This window comes from Heterodontus francisci, chromosome 15 (assembly GCF_036365525.1).
Source record: "Heterodontus francisci isolate sHetFra1 chromosome 15, sHetFra1.hap1, whole genome shotgun sequence".
Classification (NCBI taxonomy): domain Eukaryota; kingdom Metazoa; phylum Chordata; class Chondrichthyes; order Heterodontiformes; family Heterodontidae; genus Heterodontus; species Heterodontus francisci.
Window position 1 is genome coordinate 87934760 of NC_090385.1, and position 17048 is coordinate 87951807.

At 44.4% G+C, this 17048-nt stretch overlaps 1 protein-coding gene across 1 annotated transcript in view; it reads left to right on the plus strand.

Moving 5' to 3' along the window:
* si:ch211-26b3.4 (connector enhancer of kinase suppressor of ras 2) overlaps window positions 1-17048 on the plus strand; it is an 867895-nt gene that overhangs the window by 531110 nt on the left and 319737 nt on the right. The window contains exon 12 of the mRNA XM_068047793.1: window positions 13322-13408. Within this exon, the coding sequence (XP_067903894.1) occupies window positions 13322-13408 (87 nt within the window). The remainder of the gene's footprint in view (window positions 1-13321; window positions 13409-17048) is intronic.

A 17048-nucleotide genomic window follows, 5' to 3' on the forward strand; every position in this document is an offset into this window, starting at 1 on the left:
ACGAAAAACGTTTCCACATCTTCCTCATTGAATCTTGAAATTAGTTGGGCGAGTTTTAGCAATCTTGTACCCAGTCCTGAATTGTGCTCCTCCATATTGGCCATGCTTTCACTGGGGTTACTCTGTCACCCCCTAGCTAACTCAAGCCGCCTTAACTCCCTTTCTTTACATTCCTTCCGGAATATTCTTTCCCTCTCTCTCTCTCCTGCCTTTCATTTCTTCAAATATCTTTTGGAAGGCCCTCTCTTTCTCCCTCTCCTGCCTCTCTCTTTTTCCCTTTCCTCAAATTCAAGTTTCCTTTGTTCCAATTGTATCTTTGCTGACAATATCCTGTTGGATTCTGTTTCTAACACGGCTCATGCTTCTTCAGATTCAAGGGAAAAATGGTTGGCCACTAGCCTTAGGAGTTCAGACTTCCTAGCCTTGCCATGTACAGTGATCCCACACTGCTCAGCCATTTTCCTCAACTTCTCCACAGACAGTGCTTTTAACTTATCTCAAGTTACTTCACCCTGGCTTGGAGAGCTACTTGCTTCAGTTGCAGACATATTAGTATTCAATCACACACAACCACAGGTAAACCTGTATTGATTTGCTCTTTTTGATTGGGAACAATTTGGCTTCCCATTTCCAATTTTACTCGTTCATCTGTGGGTAACAATCCGGACACTAGCACCCAATTTTCTGTTACAACCAGGTGCAAAAAGTGTCTAGGGCTGTTTTACTACCTTCGCCTGGTCTTCTTGTAACAGGGTTTAGTTTTAAACACACTGTGTTTTAAGCTCCCCCTTTGTGAATCCTTGTTCACAACTTTCCAATCATAAGGCAAAGAAATGAGCACAAACAGGCTTTCTTTGTTTTAAAGAAGAAAGGTTAAATTTATTAAACCTTAAACTTAAACTCTAACCTGTTAACGCCTATGGATATATGACGCATCCATGCTAGCCTGCAAATGCAATACACACATGCAAATAGGGACAGAAAAGAGCTGAAGAAAAGATAAGCAGAACAATTTGAGGCAATATCTTGTTACTGTTTCTCGAGCTCGTTGTAGTCCTTGATTGAAAATATGGTCTTGTGTTTTGTTGGGGCCCAGTATCCTTCGTAAAACTTGTTCACGTAGGAGATTTTTCTCTCTCTGAGTTTAAGTTTCTTCACAAGATTCAGTTCTGTGGGGAAGAGATGGAGGCAGGCAGACAGGAAAAGAAGTAATTATTGCTTCAGTTCCAGGAGAGATCTTCACTGCATGAGCACCCGGCTTTGTCTGAGTTCAAATCCTTTGTTGGCAGTTCAAATTCTCTGCAACAGCCAATTAGTCATGTGACTAAAACTGGTCTGACCACTTCTTCTGTGTATTGGGGAAGCAACGACTGGTCCCCATTGTTCCAACACCGCTAGTACTGTACAAATGTTCTTCCGGTCAGGGGCTTGCAATTTTAACTTTTAAAGTTCATGTGGCGAAATAATGTGCGCCTTAGTCTTGGCAGGTGAGGGGTTTGCCTGACAATAGATTCCACCATTTTCCCAATGACCGGTGTTAGGCTAACTGGCCTGTAATTCCCTGTTTTTTCTCTCCCTCTTTTTTTGAAAAGCGGTGTAACATTTGCCAACTTCCAGTCTGATGGGACCGTTCCTGAACCTCAGGAATTTTGGAAAATCATAGCTAGCGCATCACTATCTCTGCAGCTATCTCCTTTAAAACCCTAGGACCAATCAGGTCCCAGGGATTTGTCAGATTTTAGTTCCTTAAGTTTCTCCAATACTTTGTCTCTGCTGATTTTGTTTTCCTTAATTTCCTCGCTCTTTTCTGTCCCTAGGTTACCGTCTATTTCTCGTATGAAACTTGTATCTTCTATTGTGAAGACAAACACAAAATATCTGTTCATTGTCTCTGCCATTTCCTCATTCCCCATGATAATTTCTCCTGTCTCGCTTCTAAGGAACCAATGTTTACTTTAGCTACTCTCTTCCTTTTTATGTACCTATAAAAGCTCTTACAATCTGTTTTTATATTACTGGCTAGTTTACTCTCATATTCTAGTTTTTTCTTTTTTATCAACTTTTTGGTGGCCCTTTGCTGGTTCTGAAAACATTCCCAATCCTAAGACTTGTCACTCTTTTTTGCAACATTGTAAACCTATTCTTTTAATCTATTACTGTCCTTAACTTGCTGAGTGAGCCACAGATGGGTATTTCCTGCTGAGTTTTTGTTTTTCAATTGAATGTATTTTTGGTGAACATATTGAATTGTTTCTTTAAAGGTTTCCCATGTTCATTTACCACCATTTTTGGGTCAAAATCCTGGAACTCCCTTCCAACAGCACATGGACTGCAGCGGTTCAAGGTGGCTCACCACCACCTTCTCGAGGACAATTAAGGATGGGCAATAAATGTTGGCCTAGCCAGTGACACCCAAATCCCATGAATGAATTAAAAAATACTTTTAGTCTATTTATCCAATTTACCTTAGCCAGTTCTCCCCTTATGCCTACGTAATTGGCTTTGTTTAAGTTCAAGATTCTTATTTGTGATTGGAGTATGTCACTTTCAAACTTAACATGGAATTCAATGGTATTATGATCACTATTTCACAGTGGATATTTTACTATGACATTACTAATTAACCCTGCTTCATTACACAATACAAGATCTAAGATAGCTTTATCCCTAATTGGTTCCACAACAAATTGTTCCAAGAAACTGTCCCGAAAACATTCTAGAAACTCATTTTCTGGACCACTCTTGCCAATTGCATTGTCCCAGTATATATGAAGATTAAACTTCCCCACAGTTATTACATTGCCTTCATTACTGGCTCCAATAATTTGTTGTTTAATAGTTTAGTTTAGAGATACAGCACTGAAACAGGCCCTTCGGCCCACCGAGTCTGTGCCGACCATCAATCACCCATCTATACTAACCCTACATTAATCCCATATTCCTACCACATCCCCACCTGTCCCTATATTTCCCTACCTATACGAGGGGCAATTTATAATGGCCAATTAACCTAGCAACTTGCAAGTCTTTGGCATGTGGGAGGAAACCGGAGCACCCGGAGGAAACCCACGCAGACACAGGGAGAACTTGCAAACTCCACACAGGCAGTACCCAGAATTGAACCTGGGTCGCTGGAGCTGTGAGGCTGCGGTGCTAACCACTGCGCCACTGTGCCGCCCAAATGCTCTGTCCAAAAGTATAACTACTGTTAGGGGGGCCGGCAAACTACTCCCACCAGTGTTTTCTGAGTCTTGCTATTATTCCTAATTTCCACCCATACTGATTCTACATCATAAATTACTGAGGCCCGATCCTTTCTCACTAATGTCCTTATGTCATCCTTTACTCTCAAGGCTACCCCTCCTCCTTTGCCATCTGTCTGTCTTTCTGAAATATTGTGTATCGTGGAGCATGTATTTCCCAACCTTGATCACCATGTAACCATGTCTCTGTAATAGCTGTTAGATCTGAATCATTTACCTTTATCTGTGCCACCAGTTCATCTACATTATTTCAGATGCTTTGCGCATTCAGATAAGAACCTTTAATTTCATTTATTTACTTCTATTCCCTGCAATGACCTTATTTGCTGATGTACAATTTTTGTTAAACTCTGTCCCTTTCTGCTTGTCTTTACCCACATATTATACTGTTCTGATAACTCAACCTTTCTCTTTGAATTTCTAAATCTCCCTTCACCTGAACCTTACCCCCACGCTCGTTAGTTCACAACCTCTAGCCTTATCTGTTGGTGCACTCTTAAGTTTGTACATTCTGTCCCTTCCTGCCACACACTGGTTATCATTACCCTTATGTGCTATCTTGACTCACCAGAGCACTGGTCCAAGCACGGTTCAGGTGAAAACTGTACCAACGGTACAACTCCCACTTTCCCCGGTACTGGTGCCAGTGCCGCATGAATTGAAACCCATTTCTCTCCCACCAATCTTTTGAGTCACACATTTAACTCTCTAATCTTATTTACCCTACACCAATTGTTTTATGATCACTTTAAGAGTGATGTCCCTTTATGAACTCAGTATGCTAATGAGCTAAGTAACAGGATGTAATCATGTGACCAGAAGCCATCATTTCTCTCTGCACCGTAACACCTTGGACAAAGGTTCTGTGTATAGTTTGCTTTGCATTGTGTGTATTAGTTTAGCTGTAAATAAACCTTCTAGAGATCTTCAAGGAACTGGAATCCACATACCTCACTGTGTTGCTTAAGATAACACAAAGAAACACATGTTATGATGGCAGCAGTGGTGAGAAGACAAGATATAAGCTTGAAGACCATGGGTAAAACAGCTGTGAAAGCGACCTTTCCTTCCGCCAAAAGAGGGAACATTCAAAACAAATACTGGCCCAAACAGTGGAAAGAAGAGAAAAGGGGAGACAGGCTGCAAATAAATTTCTGTGTCGACGGTCGAGAAATCCAGGTTAAAAAAAGCCTTTGAAGAGTTAAAACATTCATTTTCTAAAAGCTCCATGTGAGCGAGAGAAAAAAAGGGAAAAACCCTGAACAGCATGTGAACTGAGAAAAAAAATTCTGATAGTGAAGTGAAAAAAAGCGCGGGAAACTCCGGCACAAAACAAAATCTCCATTAACACAGCCACAGCTGAGAGGGAAAAAAACATTAAACCAGTCAAGCATAATCAAGGTAAATAAAATCTAGCAAAAAAAAACAACTTAAACTATCGAACAGCTCTGTGAATTCCAATAAGCAGCATTATTTCAGAAAAGTACTGAAAGAGAAATAAACAGGGAACACTGTCAAGCACCTGTTACACTCATTAAATCAAGCCAACCTAAAAAAAGAATTTTTTAAAAGGGGGAACAGTGCAGAGCTAATAAAACAAGCTTTAAGCCACAAATAGAAAAGTCAAAATAAGTACAGTGCTGAAGGCACACCCAGAACTGAACAAAATTAAATATAGAGCAGAAAACAAAAGAACAGCAGAAGGATGGATGTCAAATTTCCCATCATGAACTGGCCATTGATATCCTATTTGAGTTCAAACTTTTTAAACAAAAGATGCAGTTATGCTTCATAGACCACGCGGTTGCAGAACCTGAAGACCAGGCTGTGAAAATACTGATAGCAGTTGGAAATAAGGGGTTGTACAGAATCAATACCTCTGGCTTATCTGAAGAGGACCAGAAAGATCCCACAAAGATATGGAAAGTGCTAGAAGATCAGCTTCAGGTAAGAGTGAATTTTAGAATTCATCGCCTGGCATTGATGTCCAAAGGCAACAGCCACAGGAATCAATAGATCAATTCATCAGTAGGTGCCAAAGTAAGGGCAATGAATATGATTTTTCAGAAACTGAGCTGTCAGAGTGAATAATGGAGCTGGTGATTGTCTCAACACCAATGAAGCATTTCAAAAAGACCTCTAGGGGGAAAAAAGAAAGGTCACAGCATTGATGCGCTACTAGAAGATGGTAGGAAATGTGAAGCCATTGTAGCTGGACAACAGCATCTGCAAGCACTAGCTGCAGCCGACAGTATCGGCATGGTAACCAGCTCACGAAAAGCAAGCAGGCTGTGTGGTAAGTGTGGTTGGCCCACTCACCGCGAAGTTGTCCTGCATTTCAATATCTGTGCAAGGCATGCAATGCAAAAGGACACTGGGACGACCTATGCAAGAAATCTGGCTCCAAAGAAACAGCCAGAAGTCACAATAGGACATAAACAAATAGAAGATAGGTGCAGCAACATGGCAACAGCAGCAAGGAGAATGCCAGAGACCTGTGTAAATGCAAGCCGATACACAAAATCCACAGCGAAATAGACTTGAGATGCGACTCAGAACAGAGCAATTATCAGTCAGAAGATGAGCAGGTGTTTCACATTGTGACCCTGACATATTGTGTTGATGAAGTCAAACAACTGGAAGATTTTGCTACTATTAATATCATGTGTCCAAAGAAAGTTGGCAAGCACACACTCAGGACTAAGATTGACATGGGAGCTAGTGCAAATATCCTACCAATTTGAATCCTGAAGGATATGTACCAGGGTTATTGGAAATTAATGATACAACTGACAATTGCAAAGTTAACTGCATACAATGGGTCCCCCATTCCTTGCAGTGGCACACTGACATTGCAATGCAGCTATGGCAAGTCAGCATGGAAACCACAAATATTTTACCTGGTAGACATGAGCAGAGCAGCAGTGGCAGGACTGCCAGTGTGTAAGGACCTCAACATCGTGACTAGTCACGAGATCACCAAGGTACCCATTACAGCAGAAGAGACCAAGGGCGCCTGCATTAAGTCAGTCCAGGACTTATAACAAATGTATCCGGACAGGTTTCATGCCATAGGAGACTTCAAAGGTGATGCCGTACTGCACCTTAGAGAGAATGCACTCCATATGCCCAGCCCCCTGATGTCTGAGATTGAGTCACAGTTCTTCCAGGATCTCAGTGGCTCTGGTTTGGAGAGTGTGAGCCCCTTCTCAGAGATGCCACACCAAGAGAATGAAGATCCAATTCAGATGGTGAAAGTTCTTTGTCAACAGGCCGTGTTTCTTTGTGCTCCAGCAACTCATAAGAGACTAACATTGTAACCATTGAGAAGCATAGGCTGGCGGTTGGGAGCACTGCCAAGGGAAATCTCCAAGGGCCGGAATCCGCTCGCAGACTCTGGCCAGCATCAAGCGGTGCAGTCTGGAAGTCCAGCAACAGTACAACTATGCCATGCCCTGACCTCTGCTCTCTAGAGAACCGGCAGCACCGGAACTGAGCCAGCACAGACAGATACCTCCATGAAGCCGAGTACTGCTCTCCCAACAGGTCCTCGACCTTGAGCACCAGGCCTTCAGAGGCAGAGAATGAGGAGAGGCGAAGGACACGCAATGTCCTGAAGAGTCAGATGAGGAACGAGTTGAAGCAATGTCTGTTGGCTCTTTGAGATGAGGTACCAGAACTTTCCAAGAATGACAAGGCCTCAAAAGTGGTCATCCTGAAAAAAGCAACACAATATATTAGCAGGCTCAAGGTAGAGCAACAGAAACTGAATGCAGAGAGGGAGAAACTTCAGAAAAAACAGCAACAGCTTAGACGCAAATTCTCCGAGATGTAGGCGACACTGCTCGATAAACAAGGGAGAATGAAGAGGGTGCATAATGACATGCAATTATTAGATTAGATTAGATTAGAGATACAGCACTGAAACAGGCCCTTCGGCCCACCGAGTCTGTGCCGAACATCAACAACCCATTTATACTAATCCTACACTAATCCCACACTCCTACCAAACATCCCCACCTGTCCCTACATTTCCCTACCACCTACCTACACTAGTGACAATTTATAATGGCCAATTTACCTATCAACCTGCAAGTCTTTTGGCTTGTGGGAGGAAACCGGAGGACCCGGAGAAAACCCACGCAGACACAGGGAGAACTTGCAAACTCCACACAGGCAGTACCTGGAATCGAACCCGGGTCCCTGGAGCTGTGAGGCTGCGGTGCTAACCACTGTGCCACTGTGCCGCCCTAATTATGGAATATCAAGACAACAACCAACACATTGACAACATGTCTGAAAACCAAAAACAGCCAAGGGTGAAATCCACATCCCCAGAAGGTTATACCGTAACAAGATCTGGATGAGTTGTCAAACAACTGAAATATATGGACTCTTAAGCTTCTGCACTCGTAATTTTCACAATCCTTATCTTTATACTTGTAAATTTTATAATTTCTATTCCGATATAACTAATTTTGATATTATCCAATTTTATGTGTTTTTAGTTGTAGTGTATGAGACTTATTTTTGGAAAGAAAGGGAATGTTGCATGATCACTTTAAGAGTGATGACCTTTTAAGAACTCAGTATGCTAATGAGCTAAGTACCAGGATGCAGTCATGTGACTAGAAGCCATTGCTTCTTTGCACTGCAACACCTTGGACATCATTTCTGTGTATAGTTTGCTCTACATTGTATGTATTAGTTTAGCTGTAAATAAACCTTCTAGAGGTCTTCAAGGAGCTGGAATCCATGTACCTTACTGTGTTGCTTAAAATAACACAAAGGAACACATGACAGCAATTTGCTAATGGCTCAGGTAATAACTCAGAGATTATTACCTATGAGGTTCTGCTTAATTTAGCCCTTGAAGGGCACTGTTGATTCTGTGATTCCACTGCTCAGCACTCATTACTTTGAACAGCTGACTGCGAACAATTTCGTCACAGCACCAACATTCAAAGCAGCACCTGGGCAAAAAAGGGGCTCAGCCTTCCTTTCCCCCATGTACTACTCAGAATATTAAGAGGTTGCTGGCAATTCTATCTTGTTCCGTTCATTGCTCTCCAACCCAAAACTAGCATCCTTGAACAGAGCACTACATAGCTGTTTAAAGTGCTGCAGCAACTTGAGCACTACAACAGTCTTTAGGCTGGATTTTGCGCTGGGCGGACGGGAGCTGCCCACCGATGTACAAGTCGGTGGCAAACCCATTTCCGTCCAGCCCAGGGATTCAACCCACATTTTACAGGTCCCCGAGCTTTAATTGTTTCGAGGCGGGACTTCCACCGCTTGAGGGAGAATGTCCCTCCTCATTGAGCTGCCAGCCAATCAGCGGGCCAGCAGCTCTTGGCCCCAGCAGTGCACCGGGAGTGGTGGCCGCTGCTGGGACTGCAGCCCAGCCGAGGACATGGAGCCAGGAGTGAAGGTAAGTAAGGGTTGCCTCACCGTTGAAATCGGTCACGCCCTGGCGAGGCAAGGATGGTCATTTGCGGGGATGGGGGAACGTCTCGGGTCCTGACGATGTTTGGGGAAGCGGGTTCGGCCCTCAATCGGGCACCCTGTTCCCGATTGTCAGTGTAGAGTGAATGATCCATCTCGGCCTCGACCTGAGGTCCTTGGCATAACAGATGCCAATCTTCAGCCAATTCAATTCACTCCAGGTGATATCAAGAAAGGGCTGAGTGCACTGGACAAAGCAAAGGCTCTGACAACATCCCAGCTGTAGTACTGAAGACTAGTGCTCCAGAACCAGCCACACCTCTGTGTAAACTGTTCCACTACAGCTACAAAACTGGCATCTGCCAGACCATGTGAAAAATTGCCCTAGTATGTCCTGTCCACAAAAGGCAGGACAAATCCAATCCGGCCAATTACCAGCCCCTCAGCCTAGTGTCAATCATCAGCAAAATGATGGACTGTTGTCGACAATGCTGTCAAGTGGCACATACTCAGCAATAATCTGCTCACAGAAGCTCAGTTGGGGTTCTGCCAGGACCACTCAGCTCCAGACATTATTACAGTCTTGACCAACCATGGATAAAAGAGCTGAATTCCAGAGCTGAGGTGAGAGTCACTGCCCTAGACATCAAGACAGCATTTGACTGAGTGTGGCAGCAAGGAGCCCGAGCAAAATTGAAATCAATGAGGATCAGGTGAAAAACTCTCCACTGGCTGGAGTCATACCTAGCACAAAGAGACATTATTGTGGTTGTTGGAGGTCGATCATCTGAGCCCCAGGACATTGCAGTTCCTCAGGGCAGTATCCTAGGCCCAGCCATCTTCAGCTGCTTCAGCAATGAGCTTCCCTCCATCATAAGGTCAGAGGTGGGAATGTTTGTTGATGATTGCACAGTGTTTAGACCCAGTCATAACTCCATAGACAATGAGGTAGTCCGTGCCCGCAGGCAGCAAGACCTCGACAACTTTCAGGCTTGAGCTGATAAGTGGCAAGTAACATGCGTGCCACAGAAGTGCCAGGCAATGACCATCTCCTCGAAGAGAGAGTCCAGCCATCTCCTCTTGACATTCCCATTGCTGAATCTGTCACCATTAACATCCAGGGGGTTACCGTTGACCAGAAACTGAACTGGACCAGCCATATAAATACTGTGGGATTTTAGAAGGCTGTTACCAGAATTGAGACATTACAGCTGTCAAGAAAGATTGAATAGGTTAGGTCTTTTTTTCTTTCTAAATGAGAAAACATAGAGAAGACCTGGTCTTTAAAATTATGAATGGATTGAAAAAGGCATATGTGGAGAGAATGGGCTGAATTTTGCCACTAGCGTGCCGATCCCGACATTGGGATGAACTCCGGGTCGGGAACCTGGAAGAGTGAGTGGTGGGACAATTAGAGGCGGCCAATTAAAAAGCTGACTCCTGGAGCCCCATCCAATTAGAAATGGTGGCCAGGTTGCACCTTTGGGAGGTCCAGTCAGCTGGCCTGTGGAGATGCCTGGCCATCAGCAGGAGTGGCATTGGGGCTATGGAGACATCTTCAGTGGGAAAGAAGCAGCTGTCATTGAAGCAGGACAAGCATTAGCGTAGACATCAGCCTCCATGAAGTGGCTGCAATGGCATGCCTGCTGATATGGGGATAGATCCCCTTTATGAAATATTGCCAGCAAATAAATGTAAACCATCAATTGAGTTGCAGCTTGGACCGCCCATTGCAAAGCCAACTCCAATTCATTGCTGAGCTCCTGACTCAGCGCAGGGTCCGTGTGTCCCAGGAAAGATCTCCTGTGGTCTGGAAAAATGCAGACAAGTGGCTCATTACCAGCCTTAATTGGCTTCTTGCCACTGCCGGGTGGGTTGCCATCGAACCCGCTAGTCCACCTCCAGAAGAACACACAGAGGCAGGAACGCATTGGGGAGCATACCCGACTCACAGCTTCCCAAATTTTCTCATGCTCCCACCTCTGCAGGCCTGGGAAAATGTCAGCCAATGTATCCACTTGTGAGAGAATCCAAAATCAGAGGTCAAAATACAACATAATTATTAATAAATCCAGTGGGGAAATGAGACATTTCTTTACTCAGAGACTGGTTAGTATGTGGAACTTGCTACCACAGGAAGTGGTTGAGACTGAGATGCATTCAAAGGGAAACTAGATGAGTTCATTAGAAAAAAGGAAAATGGAAAGATATGTTGAAAGTCTGAGGTGAAGTCGGTGGAGTGGGAGAAGACTTGTGGGGAATATAAACACCACCAGCCTTGTTCTGCTGTATGTTCTGTGTAATTCAGAACAATACTGAAGAGCTGGAAGCATCAGTAATTATAGGGCATCATGATACTTAATTGTAGCAGAAACATCGGGAGGAATTTTATGCTGACAGCGTCGGGGGCAACTGATGCCAGGTTCCCGCATCATCTGTTTTCCGGATGACACGCTGAATTTATTGCCAATCAGGCACGTACTTAAGTGGAGAGTGGCGGGCCTTCTGTAGTATTTAGGATCCCATTGCTGGAAGTCCCGGCCTTACATAGTTGCCAGCCAATTAGAGGCCGGCAGCTGCAGTGCCACCACAGAGGTGGTGGCTGCTGCTGTAGCTGCACCTACCAGAGGCTGAGAAGTGTTGCCAGGCCTCAGGTAGGTCAGGGCGGGAGTGTTCTCAGGGGTTGGATGTCACGGGGGAGGGGAGGAAGGTTGGCAGCCAGGGCAGGGGTGTGGCTCTCAGCGGGCCCTCCGCCCTCGCCCCCCCCCCCCCCCCCCCCCGTTCCCTTCAGGCACTGTGCCTTTTAACGAGGGACTGCCACCCACCAGAGCCGGGAAGCAGCCCACACGTTTTTTCCGACCGTGCTTCCTGTATCAGGGGTAATTGCTTCTGAGGCGGGAAGAGGCCCTTAATTGGAGGTTAATTGCCTATTTAAGGGCCTCAATTGGCGACGGGGAAGGAAGGCCATTCACAGGCCTTCCCGCACTGGAATAAATTTCAGCAGAGACGGGATGGTGTGGGCAATCCCCCCCACCACCACCATCCCACCTGATTTTATGCTCTCCCCACCTCCACATTCACTGTGGGGAGGAGCATAACATTCCACCCATTGGGATTAGGTTTGGATAGGACTGCAAGCTTAATATTGCTGGTTATAACTTATTCAGGAGAGATAAGAAGGGCAAAAAGGGGTTGAGGTGGCAGTGTTGGTGAAGGATTCTATCAGAGTGTGTGAATGTGATCATATCCTCATGAATTGATGAGTTGCATTAAGGCACAATCCATGTGAACAGAGTTAAGAAATCAGGAGGGAAATGATACTAATCCTGATGTGCATCACAGACCAGTAAATAGTGAAGATGAGGTAGAGGTGGGGATCTGTACATAGTTCAGAGGGAACTGCCAGAACAACATGGCAATAATGTTGGATGATTTTAACTGTTCTCAAGATAGACTGGAATAAAGGTAATGCATGTGGTCAAAGTGAGGATGATTTTTAGAAGGGATCCGGGACTGCTTCCTCGATTAGTCTGTTTCCAGTCCATCAAGGAAAGAAGCATTGTTTGATTTTGTTCTGTAACATGAAGTGGGGCAAATAACTAATGAGAGTATGAGAAAAGTTGGAGAGTAGTGACCAGAACACAGTAAAGTACAATGTAAAAAATAGAAAAGGATAATGAGAGTCAAAGATAAGGGTGCTGGAGGGAAAAAAAAGAAATTTAGCCAGACAAAAGTCCATGTAACTTCAGCACATTTTTGTTAATTTATCCTGACATTTGCAACCCTAAAACGCAGAAAGAATAGTGCATTGTGTATCTACTGCTGTATCATTCACATTAATACAAAAGATGAGATGGTGACTGTCATTTCAAATATAGGGTATGCTTGTGGCATGCTTTTAAATGGTTCTTTCTAAAGGGTTTCATTATTATATATCCATGTACAAAAATGTTCATGACCAGTAGTCCAGAAAGTGTTGTTGCATTTTACAGAGAAACTGAGCTTTAAGTTTAGTTTATGTCAAGGTTTAGATATCAGTTTGGAAAGTGGAAAGAGGATGCTTCTGTGGTAAATATGGTATTCAGGAAATGCTTTAAATTATGCCCTCAGGAAATAGAAGTGATAAAACTCTAGAAACCACTGTAAGTGATATTAGTAGACAAAGGCTGTAACATCCATGTGTTCCCCAACTTAGCAGATGCAGTAACCCATTTATAATAAAGGGATTGATGCATGCATTAAAATACCGGAGGGGGGAATGCCATATGTGTTCACCTGCTAAGATCAACAACAGTGATTTCTCGGCTCGCTATCTGACACTTCCTTCATATCTAAATCTAATTACTTTAGCTACCAAAAGAGTCTTTCGGTGTGACTCCGCAATCTGGTGCTCCTCCTGGGGACTGGCGCTCGCAATGAGTGCGTATCAGGAAGTTGCAGGCATCTAGCCCAGAATTTTCCATCCATTAAAATTAATGAAAGGAAATTAGCACACTGCGCACCCGTGATTTGCCCTCAAAAGTGCTGGATCACAGAATCACCCCTTTAACATAGCATATTTTAAGTTGCACCAAAAAATGAGTCTTTTCAACTACTTATTGGGTTGTTTCCAGGTGACTTCAGGCCTGTATCCATGCCAACAGAGTACAGTTGGCTGGGAGAATCCAAGGAGCCCAATATGTATAAGCGAGGTAGCAGAGGTGAGTATATCTGCTGTTGTGATCTATGGATGGGACAAAGCAAACCTATAATATATATTGGCTTTCAGTGCAAGTTGTATTTACATGAAAATATAATAGTGCTGTTCAGTGATCTGTATACCAGCACCACTAGTGATCATCTATTGTATTGTCTGTGTCAACAATATATTAAAAGATTTGCACATGTGTGCACTTCCAGTAAATGTTGTATTTCCCATCTGTAACATTTTCTGACGTCTGTTTCCATCACAGTTCCATTGCACCTGTCTAGTTTTCCTTTCTGTCAGTTTTTTTGTCAAGCTTAAACTTACCAGTTCACATTACTTAACTTTGTTGAGTTCTTCAAGCTTACTCTCCAAGTTAGATGTTGCCATTGCTTATTTTGGAATTTTCCCAGCTCCATTCCCCTTTTTTCCTCAGGATTTTCAAGTTGGGTCTATGCCTTTCTAACCTCAAGTCTCAACTACTCCATTGCTTTCCTCTTTGGCCTACCATCCTCCACCCTTTGTATTCATCAGCTCATCCAATGCTCGACTGCCCATATTGTTCCACACCATGTCCCATTCGCCCATCACCCCTGTTTTCACTGATCCGCATTGGTCAGCTTCTACCCAGCACTGGCTCCCAGCAACCACACCCCATGCCTCAAACACAACATTTTCATTCTTGTGTGTAAATCCTTTCATGGCCTCATCCCTCCCTTTCTTAGTAATTGCTTCCAGGCCTACAATCGGCTTTGAACTTGCTGGTTCACCATCACTGATCTTTTGTGCATTCTTCTCCAGGCACTGCACATTAGCAGCAGTTTCTTCAGCCACCTAGGCCTCACATGCTAGAATTCCTTCCCTAAACCTCTGTACCTCTCCACCTTCGAGACCCTCCTTAAAATTTTGACCAAGGTTTAGGTCAGCTAATCTAGTACCTTCATATTTGGCTTAACATCTACTTTTTCCCTTTTATTCCACTTTTCTACATTAATAGCACCATGTAAGATATTAATAGCACTTAATGAATTTTAGGTCAGTAATGCCACTTTGGTGAGGTTTGAAAGAGGAGCACTTGAGGCTCAAGGTTTGGTCGTTGGATGACAATAGGGAGGGAGACGTCAGAGGTGGATGTTGGGATGAATTTCCCCCAGCGGTGATCTGTATTACCTATGCTTAAATGCTTATCAATATCTAATGTAAATAAAATGGGTTTCCCCAGGCCACTGCTGTGGAAATGCTTTTCTACACTCTGTGGAGTGAAGGGAACCCCTCTCTGAGTTTTTTGCCCATTCTCACCACTCCCCACCTACACCCTTACCCCCAGTACAACTGCCTTTGTTTTTCCCTGCTGCCTTTCACTGTCCCAACACCACCTTTCCAACACTGCAAAGCCCAGCACCCCATTTTCATGCCCCAAGACCCTTTTTAGTGCTGTCATACTAAAGCTCACCTCCTTTTACTTGGCACCCCCTTTCATCACTCCCAAACACCCCTCCTGGTGTTCCACCTATGTCACAGTTTTCCCAAACCTGCACACACCCATTGGGCTGAATTTTACAGAGCCCCCGACGCCGGGGGTCGTGGCATCAGGGGGGCCAGAAAATGCCTTCGGGAGAGGCCCACCATGGACGTTGATGCCTTGGCCCGGCTTGATATTGCCGGCGGCAACGAGTCCTCGTGGCGGCTCCCCCCAACCCACGCCCGGCACTCGGTGATGGGAGCTGGGAGCCCAATTTAAATATTTAAATTGATATAAATAAATGAATTAATTTACCATAATGCTCCCGCCGTCTGTCTTGGTGTGATCTTCATGTCGGTGGCTGGCACTGCCGCACCTTCGGATCACTGTCCGGGGAACCAAGGCGGAACACTGGTGGGGAGAGGGGAGCAGGTAAGTTTCTCATTGCGGGAGGGCTGGAGCGGGGTCAAAGTAGTATCATTGCTGTCGGGGATGGTGGGAAGGCTTGTAGGTGAAAGTTTATGCACTTTGGTAGGGGAAGATCAGGTGAACAAGTTTTTTCAGGGGGGAGAGGACAAGTAATTAATTATATGGTTATTGGGAAGGTGGGAGATAGGTGAAATAAATGTTTTTCATTTTTTTCCTTCAATCTCTCTAAGTATTTAAATTGAAATGTAGGGCTTGAAGCCCTATAAAAATGGCATCAGCACCTGCGCAAAGGCAGCTGACACAATTGCCAGGGACGGACAGCCCACCCTGTCCATGTCCACCCTGGCCGTTTAAATGAGCCGCCTCACTGAATATCGCGGTGGCTCCGCGATGTACGGTCCGCATAGGCGTGCCGCCACTGTGGCGAAAGTATAAATTTCAGCCCATTTTTTCTGTACTCCAGGATCCTTGGGCCCAGAGCTCCAGTCCCTAAGACAACCTTCCCAACATTCCCAGCCCACACTCAGTATCCCCTATTCCCCAATAGTACTTCAGACTACAAGGCATATGGAATATTTACCTTTATTAATAGAGGCATAGAATACAAGAGCATGAAGGTTATGCTGGAACTGTATAAAATACTGGTTAGTCCACAGCTGGAGTACTGTGTGCAGCTCTGGTCACACCACATTACAGGAAAGATGGGATTGCACTAGAAAAGGTACGGAGGAGATTTACAAGGATGTTTCCTGGACTGGAGAATTTTAGATATAAGGGAAGATTGGATAGGCTGGGGTTGTTTTCTTTGGTACCAAGGAGACTGAGGGGAGACCTAATTGAACTGTTTAAAATTACGCGGGGTTTAGATAGAGTAGATAGGAAGGCCCTATTCCTTTTGGTTTAGGAGTTCGTAACCAGGGGGCTTAGATTTAGAGTAAGAGGTAAATAAGAACATAAGAAATAGGAGAGGAGCCCCTCAAACCTGCCCTACCATTCAATAAAATCATGGCTGATCTGTCCTTGGCCTCAATTCCTCTTTCGGGCCTGCTCCGCATAACGCTCAACTCCCCTAGATTTCAAAAATCTATCTACCTCCTCCTTCAGTACATTTAATGACCCAGCCTCCACAACTCTCTGAGGTAGAGAATTCCAGAGACTCATCATCCTCTGAGAGGAGAAATTCCCTCGCATCTCAGTTTTAAATGTGTGACCCCTTATTCTGTAACTATGTCCCTTAGTTCAAGACTCCCCCACCAGTGCAGGAGGTTTAGATGGGATTCGAGGGGAAATCTTTTCACCCAGAAGGTGGGCTCTGGAACTCATGCCTGAAAGGGTGGTAGAGGCAGAAACCCTCATAACATTTAAAAACTACTTGGATATCCACTACAAGGCTACGGCCCAAGAGCTGGAAAGTGGGATTAGGCTGGATGGGTCCTTGTCGGCCAGCACAAAGATGATGGGGCGAATGGCCTCCTGCGTTGTAAATTTCTATGATTTCTACCATTCTAAACATCATTTTCTTTCAGTGTGAAATGTTGTCGTCTTTCTCTTTTTACCAATGTTTTAATTCTAGCATGAATTGATCAGACTTGGCACAGCTTAATGCAGCTTCCAGGTTTTTATCCAGCAGTTGTAAGTGATATTTTGACTACATCAGAGCAATTGCTGAGAATGTTGATTTGCACACCAAGACAGGCCAGATCTGTCCCTGCTGTCCATCCAGAATGTTGCTGGATGCTGCTTGCCCTTTGCCCTTACATGCCTT